This window comes from Lissotriton helveticus, chromosome 1_2, assembly GCF_964261635.1.
Source record: "Lissotriton helveticus chromosome 1_2, aLisHel1.1, whole genome shotgun sequence".
NCBI classification, from domain to species: Eukaryota; Metazoa; Chordata; class Amphibia; order Caudata; family Salamandridae; genus Lissotriton; species Lissotriton helveticus.
The window spans coordinates 286,570,130-286,591,085 of record NC_136058.1 but is presented as its reverse complement, the minus strand read 5'-3'; the positions used below and the strand labels follow the sequence as shown (position 1 = coordinate 286,591,085).

General features: G+C 47.4%; 1 protein-coding gene across 2 annotated transcripts in view; it reads left to right on the top strand.

Annotated features, from left to right (window-relative positions):
• Positions 1-20,956, top strand: part of KIF2C (kinesin family member 2C) — a 1,469,089-nt gene that overhangs the window by 609,838 nt on the left and 838,295 nt on the right. For both annotated transcript variants that reach the window (XM_078671750.1, XM_078671748.1), the window contains one exon: positions 19,862-19,962. In XM_078671750.1, coding sequence (XP_078527876.1) covers positions 19,862-19,962 — 101 coding nt within the window. The remainder of the gene's footprint in view (positions 1-19,861; positions 19,963-20,956) is intronic.

The following is a 20,956-nucleotide window of genomic DNA, read 5'->3' as shown; positions in this document are numbered from 1 at the left end:
TGCATTGGGTGCCGTCGCCATTAATGCCCAGGCCTTTAAGTGTGCATTTCCCATGCCAAAACCCAAGTTCAAAATAGTGGGCAAGAAGTAAAAACTTCTCAAACACATTATTTGATAGTCTTCTCACCACCCTTCCCCGCCCAGCCCCCTGTGCCATGTTTACAAGATGAACACAAACGGGCCTGCATGCTGCAAATGTTTCCGGAAACACAAATAACACATTTAGTCCGCCGAGTGCGGCTCCTGGTGGCGTTGGTTCTGTAGGTGTGTTCTTTGGAGTTAGCTGCTTGTTTGGTGTTGGCGTAGGTGATTCCTCGTTAAGGTTTCATCAGACCCCTTGCACCCACAGCATCAATCATCTATAAATATGTCTTTTGATATGGCTTTATATTTCTGGGAGAGGTGCGCCCTGGGAACTGCTTGTTTGCTCACACGGTCGATACTACTGTCTGCTGACTTTTGGCGAGTGACCTTGAAGCGCCTCAGAACAATCCTGGGGGGAAACGCTGTGTCCTGCCGCTTCCCGCGCCTTAACCCCAGTGCGTCCTTCTCCGAACAGCAGTGCCAAGATACCAGCTCCTCTGCGCTAACTACCCGAGCAAACGAGCCCCGTCTCAGCAGCACACACATTGTTGTGCAACATTTTTTGCTTAAACGTAACTGTTTCTTAGGGGTACAAGAAGGAATGGGGTGGGGGTGCCAGTTGGAAATGCAAAAACATAGGAGACTGGAAAGGGAGGAAGAGGTAGGAGGCGGAGGTAGAGGGAAAGGACAGGTTAGAAGGGTGCTTGGGCAACGGATTAACAAGAGAAGTGCTGAGAGCGGCGGAGTGAAGAAAGCAAGGAACGCATGGGCGGTAGATAAGAGGGGGTGGATATTCAACAAGCCCGCGAGTGGTGTGCACGCACTACAGCAAGTGATCTGTTTTCAATTATCGTCTGGGCACGATAATTGAAAACCGATGTGGCCTGTGGAGGTAACAAACACCAGTTGGCCGTGGGCAGAGCAAAGGCGGGACATGCACCCGCCTTTGCCCAATTGCTTGCTGTCTTTATTTGAAAGACGCACACAAAACCCATTAGCCTGTGAGGAAGGAAAAAAACACACATACGAGCGTGTGGTGCGCTTGGGGCGCTTTCTGAAGCCCCTTACTAAAATGCGTGCTGCTATTGGCTCGACCTAAAAAGCACATTAGCTGTAAGAATATATAGACTTAAATCAAATGTTAGTATATTTATATATTTTAAGTCGACTTGTGGCAACTGAACCCCATCTGCGCTGACAGGCACTGCCTGACTGTACAAGCTGCTTGCACTTCCCGGAGCTGTATAAAACTACTATAAAATTAAATAAAGTGTAATGCCTTAAGGCATAACTGCATCACTAAAAAAGAAACCATTTCGGCCTGGGTGCAACAGTAAAAGGTGTGTACCATTTTGCCTTTGGCAGCGAAATAAATTAATGATGTATTTCTGGTAATGTCACGAAAATAAATTCATTTATTACCAACATTGTACTATTTCTAAAATACACCAAACAGCTCTGTTAAAATCGTTATGGTGATTTAAACACTATCGTCCATGCCTGGCACCACACGCCACTCACCTTCCTTAGGATATCCACGACAACAAGCATGAAGTGTTGCGCTTATACCAGGTGCAGAAAGCCTGTGATTAGCGCTTAAGTTGAGGAAGAGCACTTACTGCAAAGAACAGCTCCATGATTCTGCTGTCCAGGTGGGCCTCACGCCAGGACTCCGTCGGCTTCGGCATCACGTTCTGCATGGCCTCGAACATAGCTATATAATGTCGGCCCAGTTATCTGGCGTCAAGGTTAACACCGCATCCGCGCTTGACTTTATTTCAAAATATTTTTATTGAAAATAATTTTTTTTCATATACAGAGCAGACACATTCGTAATACTTGTACTGTTCTTGCAAGATTGCGGCCTGGCGGGGCCTGAGAGAGAGAGGAAAGGAAGAGAAAAGAAAGGATGTGTTCACTGTTCCAAGTATGCGTCGAGAGCTTCCCACATGTTCTCTTTGGCAGTATGATTTGCCGCCTTTTGCTTGGCAGTGATATTGTCTGCCCCCCGGAGGAAGGTTACCCAGTTGAACCATCGCTTAAAGGTGGCTTTGCTGGTGTCCTTCCAGTTACCCAAAATCGTTTTTACTGCAGCCGTCAGAAGTACATCGACCAGGTCTCGTACTTCTTTGGACTGGAGTTCTGTTGCTAGGAAGGCAGTGGCTATCCCCGCTAGCCCTCTTTGTATCTTACTTCCCGTTATTGGGTCTATGACGTTATAGACCTTGCTCCAGAAGGTCTTGACTCTGGTGCATTCGTATAACATGTGGGATAGATCTCCCGTGGCCATCTGGCAGTTCCAACATGTGCTGCTTTCACTGGCTCCGACCCTCCCTAGTTTCGCTGGTGTCCAGTGCAACCTGTGGAGTAACCAATATTTGGTTTGTGCTAGCTGTGGCGTTATTTTGTTTTTGGACGCTGCCGTCCATAGTTTGGCTCTTTCTACTTCGTTCAGCTGTCTCTGTATGGTCTCCTCCCAGAATGCCAGTGTCTTATTGTTTAGGGTTGTGGTGCGTGGTGTAATTAGCTTGTAGATTTGTGCTATTTGGTGGCCTGTCTTGTTTAAGTTTTGCGCGTATTGGATAATGGTGGGTGTCTGTTTCGTGAGTCCTGCTCTGGTGACAGCAGCTTTGATTTTGAGGAATTCGTAGAACTCCTTGTTAGGGAGGGAGGTTATCTGTTGTAGTGCCTTGTAGGAGAGTGGGTTGCTCCCTGCCTCTAGTTGTGATGGCGTTGTGATTCCTCTGCTACGCCATTCCTTGCTGTCTAGTGTTTTCCCTTTGTATGTGACTTTGGTGTTATGCCACAGAGATTCCCATTTGGTGCCTTTGATACTTACTGCCATTTCCCTGTCCACTCTCAGCAGCGCTGTTTTTGTGTTGTGGATTATTGCGTTTTTGGCTTCTGGGTGCTTGTGCGCCGTGAGGGCCATAATTGGGTCTGCGCCCCCCAGAATACTCCTTTCCAGGTCTAGCCATACCGGCATGTAGTCTGGCGTGGGGGCTATCCAGTGTAGTCCCTGTTTGGCCAGGGATGCCGTCTGGAAGGCTTTGTAGTTTGTGAGGTTCAGTCCGCCTTGCTCTTTTTTGAGTGAGTTTCGCTAAGCTCATTCTTGGTTTTTTCCCTCCCCAGAGGAACATGTGGATGCATTTGTCTAGGCGTTTGTGGAATTCGGATGTAAGTGTGAGAGGCAGCATGGAGAGCAGGTAGTTTAGCATGGGGGTGACCATCATCTTTATTGTCTCGATTCTCCCCCACCAGCTTATGAATTTGGGGCCCCACGCGTCTAGCTTGGACGTAATTTTTTTTTAGCATTGCTTCCTCATTATGGTCCAGTGTCGATCTTAAGTCCCTTCCGAAGAGGAGGCCTAGGTATTTTAGGGGTTTCGTTTGCCATGCTAGGCCGGATGTGCCCAGGACAGTCTTGGTGGTGTGGATGTTCATAGGTTTGCATTCGGATTTCTCCCTGTTGAGCTTGTAGCCTGAGACATGTGCATACTCCTCTATTGTCTGCACGAGTGCCTTAATCGACTCTTGTGGGTTGTTTGTGGTGATCAGAATATCGTCCGCGTATGCCGCTAGCTTGAAAGCTTGACCCTCTATCTGCACCCCCGTGATCCGGGGGTTTGACCTGATCATGTGGAGGAGTGGTTCTAAGGCCAGCAGGAATAGCCCCGGTGAGAGGGGGCAGCCTTGCCTTGTCCCTCTCCCTAGTGTGAGTGTGTCCGATGTGGCTGCGTTAACTACCACTCGTGCCCGGGGGTTCTCGTACAGGGACATGACCATGCCCCTGTACCTTTCGCCTAGTCCAAACTTGAGCATGCATTGGTTTAGGAAGGGCCATGAGACTCTATCGAAGGCTTTTTCCGCATCTAACGCGATCATGACCGCCTCCTCCGCGCTATTGGCCGTGCGGTTGATTAAATGGCATAGCAGCCTGGTGTTGTCTTGCGAGAGTCTGTTTTCGAGGTAGCCCACCTGAGATTTGTGTATGAGGGCGGGGAGGAGTGCATTTAGTCTGGCTGCCATGATTTTCGCGTAGATTTTGCAGTCCACGTTAATTAGGGAGATTGGCCTGTAGTTGTGTGGGAATTGGGGGTCTTTCCCTTCTTTGGGGATGACAATAATGTTTGCCTCGGCCATTGAGTCTGTCATATTGCCTTTTTCCGCACATGCTTGGAATACTCTGACAAGCGTGTCTTTGAGTAACGGTTGGAATTGTTTATAGAAGGTGGCTGTGAAGCCATCCGGTCCTGGGGCCTTGTTAGGTTTTAGTGAGTCTATGGCCATCCCAACTTCCGCTTTAGTTATGTTTTGGTCTAGGGCCTCTCTTTGTTCGTCGCTTATTCTGGGTAGGTCAAGCCTCTCCAGCAGGCTTGCCCCCCCGTCCGCATCTAGCGATGTGTCCGCAGTGTATAGGTCTTTGTAGAACTTCCTGAATGTTTCGAGGATATGTTTATTAGCTGTGTGTGTCTTGTTATCTGCGTCCGTTATTGTGGCGACGCAGTGCTGCCTTTGCTTGGCTTTCAGGTAGCCTGCCAAGGCTTTCCCTGCTTTATTGGCCGAGCATAGGTTTATGGATTTATATTTGTTGATCCATGTGGATGCTCTCTCGCTTAGGATTCTGTTTAGCTCGTATTTTTTTTTTTTGTTAGCGTTGTGAGTGTATTCCTGTGTGTTAAGTTGGCCGTGTGGTTCCTTTCTAACCCCTTGATTTGCTCCTCCAGTTCCTTAATTTTCTTGTTTCTGCCCCTGTTCATGCGTGCTTTGATATTCATGAGTCTCCCCCTTATTGTTGCTTTGAGCGCGTCCCATAGTGTTGCCGCCCCTGTGTCTGCTGTGTCGTTATATTGGAGATATTCTTTGATCGCTTCCTCAATTTCGGTGATGTTGGCGGGGTTTTCGAGTATGTCACTGTTTAGGCGCCACCTCTTGCTGGGCGTTTCGTTATGCTTGCCACTGAGGGAAAGGGATATGTGTGCGTGGTCCGAAATTGTAATGGGTCCTATTTCCGTTGTGTCTGTCAGGTGTGTGTGTGTGTTGGACATGAGTATGTAGTCTATCCTGCTGTATGAGTTGTGGGGGTGCGAGTAGAAAGTGTATTCTCTGGCACTTGGGTTTTGTAGCCTCCATGGGTCTGCTAGTGAGAGTTTGGCGCATAAGTTTTTGAGTATGTGCTGTTCTTGTGAGGTGTGGCTAGGTCTGTGTGGGTGTCTGTCTGTGGCATTGTCCATCGCCTGGTTCATGTCTCCTGCCATGATTAGTAGCTCGCCCAGTGGGATCTTGCTAAGTTCAGTTTCTAGATCCTCCCAGAATCTTTTGTCTCCCGTGTTTGGCCCGTATATGTTGGCTACGTGTATTTTCTCGTCACCCCTATTGATTGATGTAATCAGCCTCCTTCCCATGGTGTCTGCGGCATTGTTGTGAGCCTGGAACTTCCCTTTCTTACTGATCAAGGTGATGACTCCTCCCTTTTTGTTGACTGCCGGTGAGCATAGTACCTCGCTTATCCAGCTGGCTTTCAACCTGTTCGCGTCCTCTAAGGACACTCTAGTCTCTTGAAGGACATATATATCCGCCTTCAGTCTGTTTAGGTATTCTAGTGTTTTCCGTCGCTTGACGGGGTGGTTGAGTCCTTTGACGTTAAGTGACACTATTTTTATGTCCGAGGCTATCTGTGCCTGGCCCCTAGTGTCGGGTAGCATCATGGTGTGGTATTTGTGTCGCTATGCATGAGCGTGACGGTACTGTAGTGCGTCTTTGCTCTAGGTTTGCTAGCTAACAGCCACCACTCATAGGTCCCCCCCTGGGGTGATGGATGGGATGGGGTGTTGTGTGTGGGTATAGGAAAGAGGAGAAAGAAGAGAAAGAAAGAAGTGTACCTCCGCCAGGCACCGATTGTCCATGCTACTGGGCCTTCCCCCCAGCCCTCCCCCCCCCCCCCACCTCACCCCCCCCCCCCCTGTCAACGTACTGTAAACGTGCGACAGCAACTGTTCCCGCCCTCCGCTTCCCCGGTTCATTAAAAGTCAACAAAACCCTCTCACCCCCTCCCTGTTCCCGTGCTGCGCATTTAGGCAAAGGATATTGGTTGTCAAGTGTCCAAGGACCTGTTATTCTCTATGTGTGGTAGTCCATGTTCCGCTGGGCTTGTTTTGCCTAACAGGGTTGGAGAGTTCGGTGTTCCTACACAAGTCCAAGGATCACATTCCCCTTGTTGAGGTATTCCCTTCTTCCGGTAGGGCCCTTTTGTCCATTGAGGTAGTTTGTTGTTCGCCTTCCGATGTGGAGTGTTATTTGCCGCCTGCTGCTCCCTTCTCTTCCGTCCCTGAGCTGTCTGATGAGGCTCTTCTTTTTGCTGTCCCGGGCGTTGTTTGCTCCATCTCCTCCAGCTCTGGCTTCCTGAGGTACTCGCGTAGTTCCGCTGGGTCATCGAACATACGTGTGTCCTGCCCGTCTGTTACCCTCATTCTTGCTGGACCAACAAAGCTGAACATTACTTTTGCTCTCTTCATAGTGTCTCTCAGCGCGAGGAACCCTTTCCTTGCTTCCACTGTGCCCCTTGAAAGGTCTTGGGTAAAGATTATTTTCTTGCCTTTCCAGATGGGGGTTTGACCTCTGCGGGCGAAGGCGAAGATCGCATCGGTGTGGCTCGATCTTAGGGGTTTGCAGATGATCGTCCTAGGCCCTTTCATGTGCGCTTGTTTTGTGGCAGGGATCCTGTAGGCCTTGTCGATCTCCAAGGCTCTGTCGAATTTTATGCCCGTCAGCTTGGGTATCAGTGTCTCGAGTAGCGCTGCACATGATCCCAACCCCTCTTCCTCATCCTCTGGTATGCCCAGAATTCTGATGTTTCCCCTCCGGTTTTTGTCTTCTTGTTCTGCGAGCCTTTTCTGCAGCTCACTGGAGACTTTGGAGATGTAACAAATGTCTTTATCCATGATGCCTGATTTATCCTCTATGTCGCTGATCCTTCTCTCTGTCTCCGCTACTCTGCTTGCCGTTTTGTTCTGATCTGCTCGTATGGCTGTGAGTTCTAGCTGGACGTTGTCCATTGAGATCTTTGTGGCCTTGGCTAGGTCATTGGCTTCAGTAATTTTTTTGACGAGCTGGTCCATCGCAGACTCTGTGCTTTGCAGGTTTTTCATTTTGATCGGTGATTCCAGATCTTTCCTAATTTTTTTGTTATCGCCGTTCATTGTCTCTAGGCCTCTTCTTCCTTGATGTATGGACAGTCTCTCCTTCTTCTGCAGGTTATATTGTGCTTCCTTTGGTGGGGAGTTTTTGGCAGTCGCGACTGTGTCTGCCTTTGCAGTGCTCCCGAAGGTGAACCTGCTTGGCCACCTTATCGACCTTGTCCTGGTTTTCCCGGACGCCAGGGCTACCGCACAGAACCAGGTGCTAATTCTTGGTGTTTTGCCTTGGTGCTCCCTCCTCTCTGTCGCTGCTCGTTTGACTGTACCACCGCACACTTCGCTGTACCTAAACCATGCCTCCCCTAGGCAGGCGGCAGGGTGTGGCCCACTCTGGCTAGGTAGCAGCACTGACGTGGTCTGGTACTGGGCTACTGTCTAGCTGGCTTTTGCGCCGCGGCTGAAAAGCACCGATGTTTGCTGTCACTGCTCGTTGTTGTGCTTCCTTGTGATGCCTCGCTGGAACACCTCCCCTTCCGCCCGGCCACCATAGACCACTCGCACCTTGTGCCTCGCTCCGTACCTGTCCTTGCGTTCGGCTTGTACTCCTTCGTGTTCCAGGCTTGTGCGTGCTAGGACTGTCTCATATTGCGGTGTGTTTGCGTGGCACAGGCTGTTTTTTTTTTTTTCCGCTGTGGTGTGGTCTAGTGCGCTGTTCCCTCGTCCAAGATGGCCACCACCTTTGTTCACCTCCCTGTATGGGTCGCGCCTTAGTTCCTCTCTATTTTGGTGGACGGTGGTCGCGCGGATGGAAGGCGCCTTGCAGCGGTGTCCTTGCGTTGGCTTACGCCGTGATTCTTGCCCTTCCCAAGATGGCCGCCACCGTTGGTCCCCGTTACCGTTGCCTCACTGGCACCGCGTAGGGTAGAACAGGCTTCGCTTCTGCCTCTTGGGCCTTGCAGCGGTGTCCTTGCGTTGGCTTACATGCACATCTGCGCCTCAGGAAGACCGCCGTGCTGCGACGTGGATCGCCCCTCTCAAGATGGCTGCCGCCTTTGCTCGCCTCTTATCCGGGACACTTCGTTCGCCGACTGCCCCCCTGGTTTTCCCTGGCTTCGGTGGACGGCGCTTGTGAAAGGCCTTTGTAGGAGGCACAGCGATGCTGCGCTCCCCCCCTGCCAGCGCCGGCTTGGGTCTACCTGCGGCGCTGTGATTCTTGCCCTTCCCAAGATGGCCGCCACCGTTGGTCCCCGTTACCCGGTGGGCGCTGCACAGAATTATCTTCTGCCTCCCCGGCGCCGCGTAGGATAGAACCGGCTTCGCTTCTGCCTCTCGGGGGTTGCACTCGTGCCTCTTTTACAGGTCAGTGTTCGCCGTACGATTCTGCCCCGCCTTGCTGCCGCTCTGCTGCACTGCCCTCGCGGTGATCACTTGCTCCGCTAGCCCGCTCTCACACTTTCCATGCGGCTGCTGGCTTCCTGGTGAGCCGGCGGTGGGGCCTGCTGGGCAGCTTGCCTGACCTCCGTAGTTGTTGCCTTCTTGTTGCCCCTCCAGATGTGGTCAAGATGGCCGCCTGTGATTCTGCTTCTGTCTCTTAAGCGCGTGTACAGCCACCTCGCTCTCCGGTGCCGCCGTACTTGTCTCCGCCGCACCTTGTTCTTCACCGAATCCACCACGTGTGACTCTGGAGCTCCTTACGGTCTTCGCAGCGTCTTGACTTCGCCTTGTCCTTTTTTATTGCCCCGCCATCTTGGGCTTGCCTTCGCTTCCCTCGCTTCTCTTAAAAGTGGGCTTTTGATGCCTTTGTATTTGCGCCACTCACTTCGGCTCTTCACCTCCGCTGCTCAGCACATTCCCCCACACTACCCTCCGTTTTGTGTGCGGGACCAAGGGCTATCGCTGGTTGTTTCGCTGTTCTTCTCCCCGGGGTCGCGGAGCTCTCGAACCTAGGCGACCGCCCTCGTTGCCATCCAAGCCACGCCCCCCGCGCTTGACTTTAAATCAATGAAAGGCCAGTTACAAGAGGGCCCATTGAGCAGGAATGTCATGGAAAGAAACCCTAAGCCTCGCCACATACACTGCATACTCCATGCATGAGGCCCAGGAATAAAAGGTATTCAGCAGCTAAACAAGGAATGTGCCTGGAATGCGAGATAACCACGTGAACGTAATTGTGCTTCATTCCATAGTGATAGGCTCACTTTGATGAGAGGGCCTAATTGGACAAGGGCAGAAGGAAAAGCGGCAACAGTAATTAACAGGTGGCACTATTCATACAGAACCAGAAAGCACTTTATCAAACGCTTTTTCTGCCCGCCGGCTTCTATGAAGACCGCACCATGCTAAAGATAGCCTCAGACTGTAGGGAGGCATTCAATGGGAAGTTACATGGAGGGAAACAGTCTGCTCCAACTCATTTTTGTTTTTTATCAGACAGTGAAGCAGCAAATGGAAGCTCAGGAAATACAACAGAGTGCCCAAGCAAGGGGGTGCCTCAGCTTCACAACAGATTACCAACTCCACCAAAATTGTCTACATTGTAAACCACTGCGGTCTCCCCAATGTCCTCTCTGCAGTATTTGAATGCTAATGTAGATGAAACAAGTACCCGCAATCCACCGGGCAGCTTCAAAATCTAACATGAGGACTGGAGGCAAGGAGTATGCTCAACTTTCTTCACTTTTACTCTCAACACCCTTATAAACACCAAATCAGTCACATTAAACCAGAGTACAAGTCTCACAAGTCATTTGAAAGAAAACAAACACCAACCTCTCCAGGAGAGGGGGAGGGGTGGGAGCGGGGGGGGTGGAGGGAGAGGGAGGAGGGAGGAGACCTAGTAGTGAAAGGGTTAAAAACATGTTTAAACTCTTATGTTTATACTAGGTTTCTTTAAACGCCATCTTTATAACATATTTTCTGTTTTCATGTTGCGACAGCGTAGTTAACCCAGACTATAACCCCTTTTTCATAAAGTGTAAAACACATATATGCACACATATCCAAGTATTTTACACACAAGGGGTTTATTACTGTATAGTCAGTCATGTTTTTCTAGTGACTTTCTTTAAAAAAAAATCTCTAAAACCTATTCAGTTTTTGTGGTGTCATTGGTACCCGTGACGACTGAAACACCTAGGCACACATAGTATTTTTGGAACTAGGGGGTTATTACTGTACAGTTTTATGGGTTCTATAAGTAAAGACAATCTTACATCTGATTTGGACTATTGGTGTGGAGATAACTCCTGTATAACTAGTGATGCAAATCCCCTCTATCCCGAAGTAGTAACTAAAGGTATAGAATTAAGATCAGGTGGATTTAACCTAAATCAGTCCAAAGGGAAATCTGTACAGGAAAAAATGGGAAATTGGGCAGAGGAAAGTTGTTTTCGTATAATTTCATGGAATATAGCTGGCCTTGGGCGGAGATTAGGTGATCCTGCCTGGCTTGACTATATCGAGTCTTTTGATATTGTCTGCCTCCAGGAGACATGGAGTATTGTGGACCAGAGTTTAGATGGCTTCCAAATGTTTAATGTTTGTGCAATACCATCACAGGCTGGGAGAGCAAAAGGTGGACTTCTTACAGCTATTTCTGTAAAACATAATTCATTACATGTATCCCGTGTGGTGGAATCACCTTGGTATCAATTGCTTATGATTGAGGATCTATTTCCAGTAACGATTCTCCTTATAAACTGGTATTACAATGTTTTTGATTCTCAAGTAATCGTCGTTATTGAAAATCTGCAGGAAGAAATTACTAGGGTAACAAATAGGGTCTTCCCCTTTTTATTCTATGGTTAGGTGATTTTAATTGTGAGCTATGTAAATATAGTGGTTCTAGAGTATGTGGTCTGCAGGATTTAACAGATCAACCTATGGCCCATTTTATTCATTCAAAACAGGGGGAGGCTCTAAATAGTATTATAATGAACAATGATCTATGTATTTTGGATATGCCTAGTTTTTCTGGTGTACAGAATATACCTACTTTCCAAGGCACTGGGGGCAGAATGAGTACAATTGATTTTGCCATGGTATCTAAGGGGTACTATCATTTTCTAAAAGACTTTAAAATTGAGGCGAACCCTGTTAGCGATCATAATCCCCTGAATTTGTGCTTTAACCTGGTTTCAAAAAAACAAATAGTGGAACAACCAATAGTATATAAACGAAATCAGGGTGTGTCTATGAGGTGGGAGAAAGTAGATGTGGGGCAACTGGAGATAAATGTTTTCAAAGATAATAAGGCCAAGATAGAATGTTGTCTGATGCCTATATCTGACCCAGATTGTATAATTAAGAACTTTGAATTACTACTGGGAAATGTTGCTTCACATCTTGTAAAGCTAGGAGGGAGGAAACAACACAGGGGATATAAATGGTTTAATGAGGAGTGCTCCTCTGCCCATACTCTCTTATTAAAGGCTTTACATCAAAACCCTCGGAATAGGGATTTGGTCAAACTAGCCAGGAAAAGGTATAGAGATGTAGTTGGTAAAAGGAAAAATGATCTACGGATTAAGGCATGGGAAGATCTAGAAAAAGCAGCAGATTTAAGGGACAATAGACTTTTTTGGGAGGTAATAAACCGGCCTTTTTTGAAAACGGGTGAAGAAAGTTCTATAAGAGTACATATACCCGAAGACTCCTGGGTAGCTCATTATAGCAAAATCTTCAATCCAAACGAAATATTGCTGACAGCTATTACGGGAGTTGATGATTTTAATATGGCGTCAGCAAAAGTGCTTAGTGACTCGTTAACACTTTCAGAGATTAAATTAGCCCTAACCAAGGGAGCTGCCTTAAAGGCCCCTGGCCCAGATGCAGTACCCTTGGATCTTTTTAAACATAATTTGGAGGTTTGGTCTCCATTACTTTTGAATGTTTTTAAGGCAATAGTCCTGGGTCCTATCCGATCTCTTGGAAAGAAGCAGTAGTGGTACCCATCTTTAAGAAGGGTGATAAGTCTGATCCACGCTACAGGCCGATATCACTAATAGATGCATCATGTCAACTAATGGGAAGGGTGATATTGGCTTGTCTTGAACCTTGGGCTGAGGCGCAGGGGATTATAGAGGATTCCCAGTATGGATTTAGAAAAGGGAAAGGAACCACAGAGCAGTGCCTGAATTTGGCACTAATCATGGGCAAGTACATGGGTGCCAAGAGTAGTTCTATTTACTTGGCATTTATGGACTTGTCCAGTGCTTTTGATACTGTGTGTAGGGATAAATTGTGGCGGATGATGGAAGCCATGGGGTTTGAGGAGCCTTTGGTTACCTTGCTTCGTAGGCTCCACGCCGCAACAACGGTGAGAGTTAGATATGGTCCTGGTGGGGAAAAGACTAGACCTATATTGTCCACTGAAGGTGTCCGTCAGGGATGCATTTTAGCTCCCTTTTTATTTCTGGTCTATACTAATGGATTAGAAGGTTTTCTGTTAGAAACTTGTGCTGATTTCCCGCAGATTAATGGCAAAAGAATCCCAATGTTATCATATGCAGATGATACTGTTCTAATGACCCTTACCCCTAATAGCATGCAGATATGTTTAAATGCTTTTGACAATTTTATGGGGAATCTGGATCTGGGGGTCAATTTTACTAAATCATTTGCCATGACTTGCGGTTCAAGAAGTGTTAAAACCCGCAAGTATATAGTGAGGGATTCAATTATAGAAAAAGTTGATAATTTTAACTATCTGGGTAACCTTTTTAACAAAAAATTGAATTGGGAACCCTTGATAAGTGTCCGGGTCCAAAAGGTTACTCAATTAATTGAAGCTCTTTTTCGTTTTGCCAGTAAATTAGGACAGCGGCGAATAACAGAAATAATATCCTTGTATAGAGCTAAGTGTGTTTCTGTTATAACTTTTGGTGCTGGAGTTTGGGGATCTCAAAATTGTGAAAAACTTCAGATTATGGAGAACAAATTCATAAAACGTCTCCTATCAGTACCATTGGGTACTTCAAACAGCTTTTGTCATGGGGAAGTAGGAGTGGAGTTTGTGACCGATATTATACATATAGCTCCATTATTATTATGGGCCAAAGTTTGGCAATCGGATGAATTAAAACTAACAAAAGAGATCCTCCAAGATTGCCTTAAACTTGATTACCATAGGGAGATTCCATGGCTTCGATATGTTGGATACCCTACATCAGATTGGTTTAGGAAATGTGTTTAAAAACCCTGATGTGATCAAAAAGGATGTTAAGTTAATTATAAAAACGCTTATGGTTCTAAATTGGGTACCTTGGGGAATAGTAAATATGCTTTATGTATTAGGGGCAAATTGGTGCGACCTTTTTATTTGTCATATATTAATAATACACAATGGCGTTTCTAACAAGGTTTCGCTTTAATACTCTACACTTCCTTTTTGCTTATCCAAAGCAGGGGGGGTGGTGTGAGAAATTACCCTTTTGCCCCTGTAATAAGGTGTCGCAAAATACTCTGCACCTTATTCTTTTTTGTGCCCTGTATGAGGTCCCAAGAAATACTTTTATTAGACCTGTATTACTATCCCTTGGATCATGTTATTATAAAGAGGGATATGAATATTTATTATCTTTGTCAACCCCAAATATTTGTAATGCTGTACTTAGTTTTATTAGATCCGCACTTGCTATTAGAAATCGGTATTAAATGTATTGGAATCCAGTAAAATGTATTGTAATTTTATATTGTGATTTTTTTTATATTGATGTATACTTTTATGATTCCTTTTTGGGAATCGAAATAGTTATTTGACTGACTGACTGTATAGTCAAAAGTCCTGTTTTTCTAGTGAGTTTCTATAAAAAGCATCTTTGTAACCTAGTCTCCATTTTCGCTGTGGTGCCGGGAGTCTCGGGGTTGTTGGAACCCGCGATCACTGCGAAGATGTTGTGGAAATACAAAGCCAAAGCAGGAATTAAATAAGCACAACCGCATTCAAAATGTTTAACTATATTGATTCTGACTGGTTGTGAGTGGGGGTGTAAATGGGTATGATTCTGTGAGTGGGTGCACAACTATGAGTGAGTCTACCTATGAATGCGTGTGAGGAAGCATCTGTGTGCATGAATGAGTGGGTCTGACTCCGTGAATAAGTCTCTATGTGAGCGGACACATGAGTCTGTGAATCTGTAGGTGGGTGCATGAGCCCATGAACGCTTATGAGTACACACATGGGTCTCTGGGTGCATTAGTGTCTGAGTGGGTATGTGAGTGGGTGTATGAAGGTGTGACAGGGTATGTGAGTGGGTGTATGAATGTCTGACTGAAATGTGAGTGGGTACATGAGTCTGTGACCAGCGATGGTATGTATACGTCTCTCCTGACCTGCTTGGTAAGAGGTCGCTCCCCCCCCCCCCCCCCCCCCCCCCCCCAACGCTCCCAAGGCTTGGTGGCTTCCTGACAATAGAGCGCCTGATAGCTGATTGCTGTCCAGCGGTATCGTAGCGCCTTCAAGCTGAATCCACAGCGCGACCTCCCCCCGCATTACTGGCGCTGCCTGCACTGCTCGTTTTTCTCATATCGTGTGATATTTGTGCATTGTGCATTTTGACATCTCTGTATTGTGCTGTTAAGGCTGCGCATTGTTGGTAGAAGAGTAATTGAATTTTTGCCCGATTGTTCCTCCGTTTACCCCCCAGGCTCACCCAGTTTCGTTTTCCCCTACCTGCAGCCATTTTGTTGTTTGTTGTACTTACTAGGCCGTAGCTCCACCCCGCGCCCGCCTCCCAGCTGACCCTGCCTCCCACAGATAGCTACAGACCTGCCTCACCATTCCCTCGCCGTGACTCTCCTGACCTGCTTGGGAAGAGGTCGCTCCCCCCCCCACGCTCTCAAGGCTTGGTGGCTTCGTGACAATAGAGCGCCTGATAGCTGATTGCTGTCCAGCGGTATCGTAGCGCCTTCAAGCTGAATCCACAGCGCAACCTCCCCCCGCATTACTGGCGCTGCCTGCACTGCTCGTTTTTCTCATATTGTGTGATATTTGTGCATTGTGCTTTTTGACATCTCTGTATTGTGCTGTTAAGGCTGCGCATTGTTGGTAGAAGAGTAATTGAATTTTTGCCCGATTGTGCCTCCTTTTACCCCCCAAGCTCACCCAGTTTTGTTTTCCCCTACATGCAACCATTTTGTTTGTTGTGCTTACTAGGCCGTAGCTCCACCCCGCGCCCGCCTCCCAGCTGACCCTGCCTCGCCCCCCCCCCCAACACCTACATATGACAGATGTCCTACCGCGCAGCGATCACGCGCAGCGGTCGCGCCCCATGCGCGCCGAAGGTGCGCCAAAGGTAAGCCCGTCTACGCCTGGACCGCGCCCAGCTCCAGACCCCCTGGCCCCCGCAAACCGCACTCCTCCAGCATAACGTATGACGCCGCCACCCTCCTAGCCCTTAACCCCGGACGCACACCTCAATGCTACGAAGCTGCCCCGGGACGTACCCACGGTCCTTTCGCATGCCACTCCTGCAAATTTACCAGCATCAAGACCCATACCACTATCACTAACCCCAAACACAGCTCCGACTCCAACCACCTGAAGTGCATCCTGCTGGACACCCGCTCGATCCACAGACACGCCACCGAACTCTGGGATCTACTCGATACTACATCACCGGACGTCGCCTTCCTTACTGAAACATGGATGAACGCTTCATCAACACCCGACATCGCCATAGCCATCCCGGACAATTACAAGATCATCCGAAAAGACCGCACCGTCCAAACAGGAGGAGGCATCGTCATCGTCCATAAGAACACCATCAAAATCACTACCAGCTCCGACGATAACCTTACAACCGCCGAACACCTCTTCCAGATCCACACCGACCCTAGAACCACACTCAGAGGCACCCTCATCTACAGGCCTCCAGGAACCCGTAAACAATTCAGCGAAGACATCACTGACTTCATCAGCCCACATGCCCTCGCCTCCGAAAACTACATTCTACTAGGAGACCTCAACTTCCACCTTGATAAGAAAAACGACTGCAACACCACCACCCTTCTTGACAACCTAGCCAATCTCGGTCTCAAACAACTTGTTGACACCCCCACCCATGTTGCCGGACATACGCTCGACCCAATCTTCACCTGTTATGTTATGTTACGCACATTTGTATTGCGCACAGCTGCCCCAGCTAAGGGGCGTCCTGCAAACACATCTCCTTCGATCGCACCACAGCTCTCCACTGGACGGACCACAGTTGTGTTCACTTCAGCTGCAAAACCACCTCGACCCACAACCTATCCCCCGAAAAAAATGGAACAAAATCACCACCGACCAACTCCTCACATCGCTCAACCAAAACCCACCCGTCCTCATCGGACCCAAACCAAGCTGCCATCAAATTTAAACAATGGATCACTCACAGTGCCGACTAATTAGCACCCTTGAAAAACCATCACACCAAACAAGACCGCAAAAAGGCCCCCTGGTTCAACGATGACCTTAAGAAATCCAAAAAGCTACGCCGTACACTCGAGAAAACATGGAGAAAAAACCCAACCACCGACAACATGACCACTTTCAAGGCAGCCACCCGCAAACACCACCAGCTGATTCGATCCACCAAGAAATCAGCATTCAAGACTCGACAACAACGCCCATAACAGCAAGGAACTATTCAACATCGTCAAAGAATTCACCAACCCCACCGCAGCCTCAAACGACATCACTTCCTCCCAAGACCTCTGCGATTCGTTATCCTCCTTCTACAACAAAATTGCCGACATACATAACAGCTTCGAAAACAGTCCCACCGAACAATCCTCTCCACCCCCCACAGAACCTAAACCGCCCTCTAACAACCTCAGCGCCTGGAACCCAATCACCACTGAAGACACCATCCGCCTAATGAATTCCATCCACTCTGGCTTGCCAACCGACCCATGTCCCCACCACATCTTCAACAAAGCAGACTCCTTCATCGCACCCCATCTCCGTGATGTCATCAACTGCTCCTTCATCTCTGCTACCTTCCCAGAAAGCTGGAAACATGCCGAAGTCAGCGCCCTCCTGAAGAAACCCACAGCAGACCCCTCTGAACTTAAAAACTACCGCCCCATATCCCTCCTCCCATTCCCGGCCAAAGTCATTGAGAAAGCCGTCAATAGCCAACTCGCCGCCTTCCTCGAATCCAACAACTCCCTCGATTCCTCACAGTCCGTATTTCGAGCCAAACACAGCACCGAAACCGCCCTCATCGCAGCTACAGACGACATCCGAACACTACTGGACACCGGAGAAACAGTGGCCCTCATTCTACTCGACCTCTCCGCCGCCTTCGACACTGTCTGTCACAACACCCTCATACAACGCCTCAGCAACATCGGCATAAAAGGAAAAGCCTTGGACTGGATCATCTCGTTCCTAGCTGGAAGAACTCAGAGTCCGACTTCCCCCATTCAAATCAGAAGCCACCGAAGTCATCTGCGGTGTACCTCAAGGATCTTCACTCAGTCCCACCCTCTTCAACGTTTACATGAGTCCACTCGCTTCCATCGCGCGTCAACACAACCTTAACATCATTTCCTACGCTGACGACACCCAGCTGATGCTCTCCCTCACCAAAGACCCCAACACCGCTAAAACCAATCTTCACGAAGGCATGAAAGAAGTAGCCGTATGGATGAAAAACAGCCGCCTTAAACTTAACTCAGACAAAACGGAACTGCTCATCCTAGGATCATCCCCCTCTGCCTGGGACGACTCGTGGTGGCCTGCGGACCTGGGCTCAGCTCCCACTCCCACTCCCACAGACCACGCACGTAACCTTGGCTTCATCCTAGACTCCTCACTCTCGATGACCAAACAAGTCAACGCCATCTCATCCTCCTGCTTCAACGTACTTCGTATGGTCAAAAAAATCTTCCATTGGATCCCCGCCGAAACAAGAAAGATTGTCACCCACGCACTGGTTACGAGCTGACTAGACTACGGAAACACCCTATACGCCGGATCTACAGCCAAATTACAGAAAAAACTCAACGCATCCAAACATCAGCGAGACTCATTTTGGACATCCCTCGCCAAGATCGCATTACCGGCCACCTGAAAGACCTCCACTGGCTTCCCGTCAACAAGAGAATAACATTCCGTCTCCTCACCCACGCACACAAGGCCCTCTACAAAGTAGGGCCCGAATGCCTCAACACTCGACTATCCTTCTACACACCCACCCGCCAACTAAGATCCTCCAATCAAGGCCTCGCCGCAGTTCCGCGTATCCAAAGATCCACCATGGGAGGTAGATCCTTCTCCTACTTGGCGGCCAAGACCTGGAACTCACTCCCCACCCACCTTCGCCTTACACAGAACCACATCTCCTTCAGAAAAGAACTTAAAACCTGGCGATTTGATAAATAATGAACCCCTCCCCGAGCGCCTTGAGACCCTCTGGGTGAGTAGTGCGCTATATAAATACTTGAACTTGAACTATATAGATGCATTTGTTTTATGTTTCCACCAACATTTGTGATGTCACTGCAATAGTGTACACAGGTGGTGCTGGGGTGAGTACTGGCAGCTTCGTATATAGTTCATGCAAAAAAGAATAAATTTTGGACACTACTTCTGTCACTAACGCCCCCGCTTTATAAAACATATCAGAGTATCTCGACCCTGACCCCTTACGTTGGCTTTGACACAAATTTTTGAGTCCCTGGGAATAGTTTCCGATAAAATGGCGGCCACAACTTTATTAGGTTGCGTCCAGGAATTACCGGTACAAATGCACGCTTTTTTTCCTCCGCTATTTCTCGATCCTCACTGCACTGATCACCCTTAAACTTTCCACGATACACAGAACCTACAACTACCTTGACACTTTTTTAGGAAAATTAAATGATTCGTCGAATAACGCCAAAGTTGTAGGCAGGTCAAAAAATGCAATTCCTATGGAAACTAGGTCCTTACTATAGCTACCTACAGGCGACCTCCTGTAAGGTGTATATAGGTTGGTGTGTGTGTGTGTGTGTATGTGTATTTGTATGTGTGTGTGTAGATTTGGTCTTGTTTTGCATTTGGGCTGGACATTTCCTATTGGAACAGGATCAAGGCTGGTTTGCCTATGGCTGGATGCAATCTGAGGTGGTATGGTGGGTAAAAAAAGATGGATTGGGACGTTGCCCCCTAGTATCCGTGACTGAGCATCCCATCCATCATTTTGTGTGCATTTAGTGAAAGATTAATCTTTAGTTCCTCAATGGCAAGACATTTGCATCAGTCATGGTCTGGGGACACCAATCCAAAGGCACACATTAAAAGGATGAATTTCTTTCATCCACCTGGAGTTTATATGTATCATTTTATTTAAAGAATTTTATGCATAACACATTAAATTCTCTAAAATAAATTCCCATGTATATTCCAATAAAGATTTAAATTTAAAATGTAGTTCTAGCATTGCGTTGCAGAAATTAGTTTAACTGTCTTTTAAATTTCTTGCTACGTTACATCGCTATGTGCTGCTGGTTATTACATTTTGAGTGCCTATGTCAGAAACGCCCCTCTGATGGTTTGGAGTCTTAGACTGGGATCTATTTTTATTTTCTTTTTTCCCTGGAATGATTTCAGATTTTTGAGGTTAGCAGAATTGTGTAACATGTAAATCAAAGCCTTATTTTGCTTTCCTTAGCTCGAAGAAAATCAAACATTGTAAAAGAGATGGAGAAAATGAAAAACAAGAGAGAAGAAAAGAAAGCACTTCACTCTGAGCTAAGAACTAAACGTGCACAGGTTAGTCAACACTGATGAAAATTAATACATAAAATACCCTACATGTTCGTATCAATTTTCAGCTAACTAGTGATTTCTGAATCTGTCTCTTCATTTTTATGTAAATCCTATGGTCCTGCTATATATTGGAACAATGAAACCGTTTTACTGCATTTTCCAAAAGTCTTTTTAATTATCAGTAATATAGCAGATTAATACCCAGTTCTACACTGTCCAGTGCCTACTATGTTTGTCAAACCTGCCCCTAATTGTATGGTAGGTAGTGTATTATTTATTTGTATTGGTGGTACTCATTTGTGAAGTGAGTTGCTCAAGTTGTTTACTGACTTTAATCAGTGCTTTGCGTGGTCAGTGATGTAGAAGTTTGATTTTGATGGCCTTCTAAGTTTCACACCTGGTATGCTTAATTAGTTGGGGTTGTTTGGTAACACATGTAGCAAGCATTAGGCTTGGGCCAGGGAGTTGCTGTGTTTGTGCCATTGCAGGTATAAAGCACTTAGGCATGTCGGTGAGGCAGAAGAGCGCAATAGCCAAACTTGTCAGTTATTAACATATCCAGAGGGGGCTGTAAGCTCATGCACTGGTTGAGCAAAATCTCTGGCCAGAACCTAGGGATGGTCAAGAGGTGTTAATTTCTTGCTTAGGAGTATCATTCTCTGTTTTCTGATGGTTACTTCTGAATGCAGCTGGTGCACACCTATTGAATAGTCACTAGGCAACAGCTGGATCCTCATACTTTTAAGCAGAACTCCTGTGCTGTAGTAGGTGGTGTTTTGTGGCTCTGCACTGATGTCCTTCTGCTTGAACTGACACATCTGCTTATAAACATCACCCATACATGCTAATGTCAGTTTTCTGCACTGGCAGACACTGCGCCGGAGCTGCTCCTTCTGACAAGATTAATTCATCCACTACCATTTTATGTCACTGTGCATAGTGAACAATGTCGCCCCGTAAAATGAAAGGGACTTTGGCAGATAGGTCTGTAATTGAT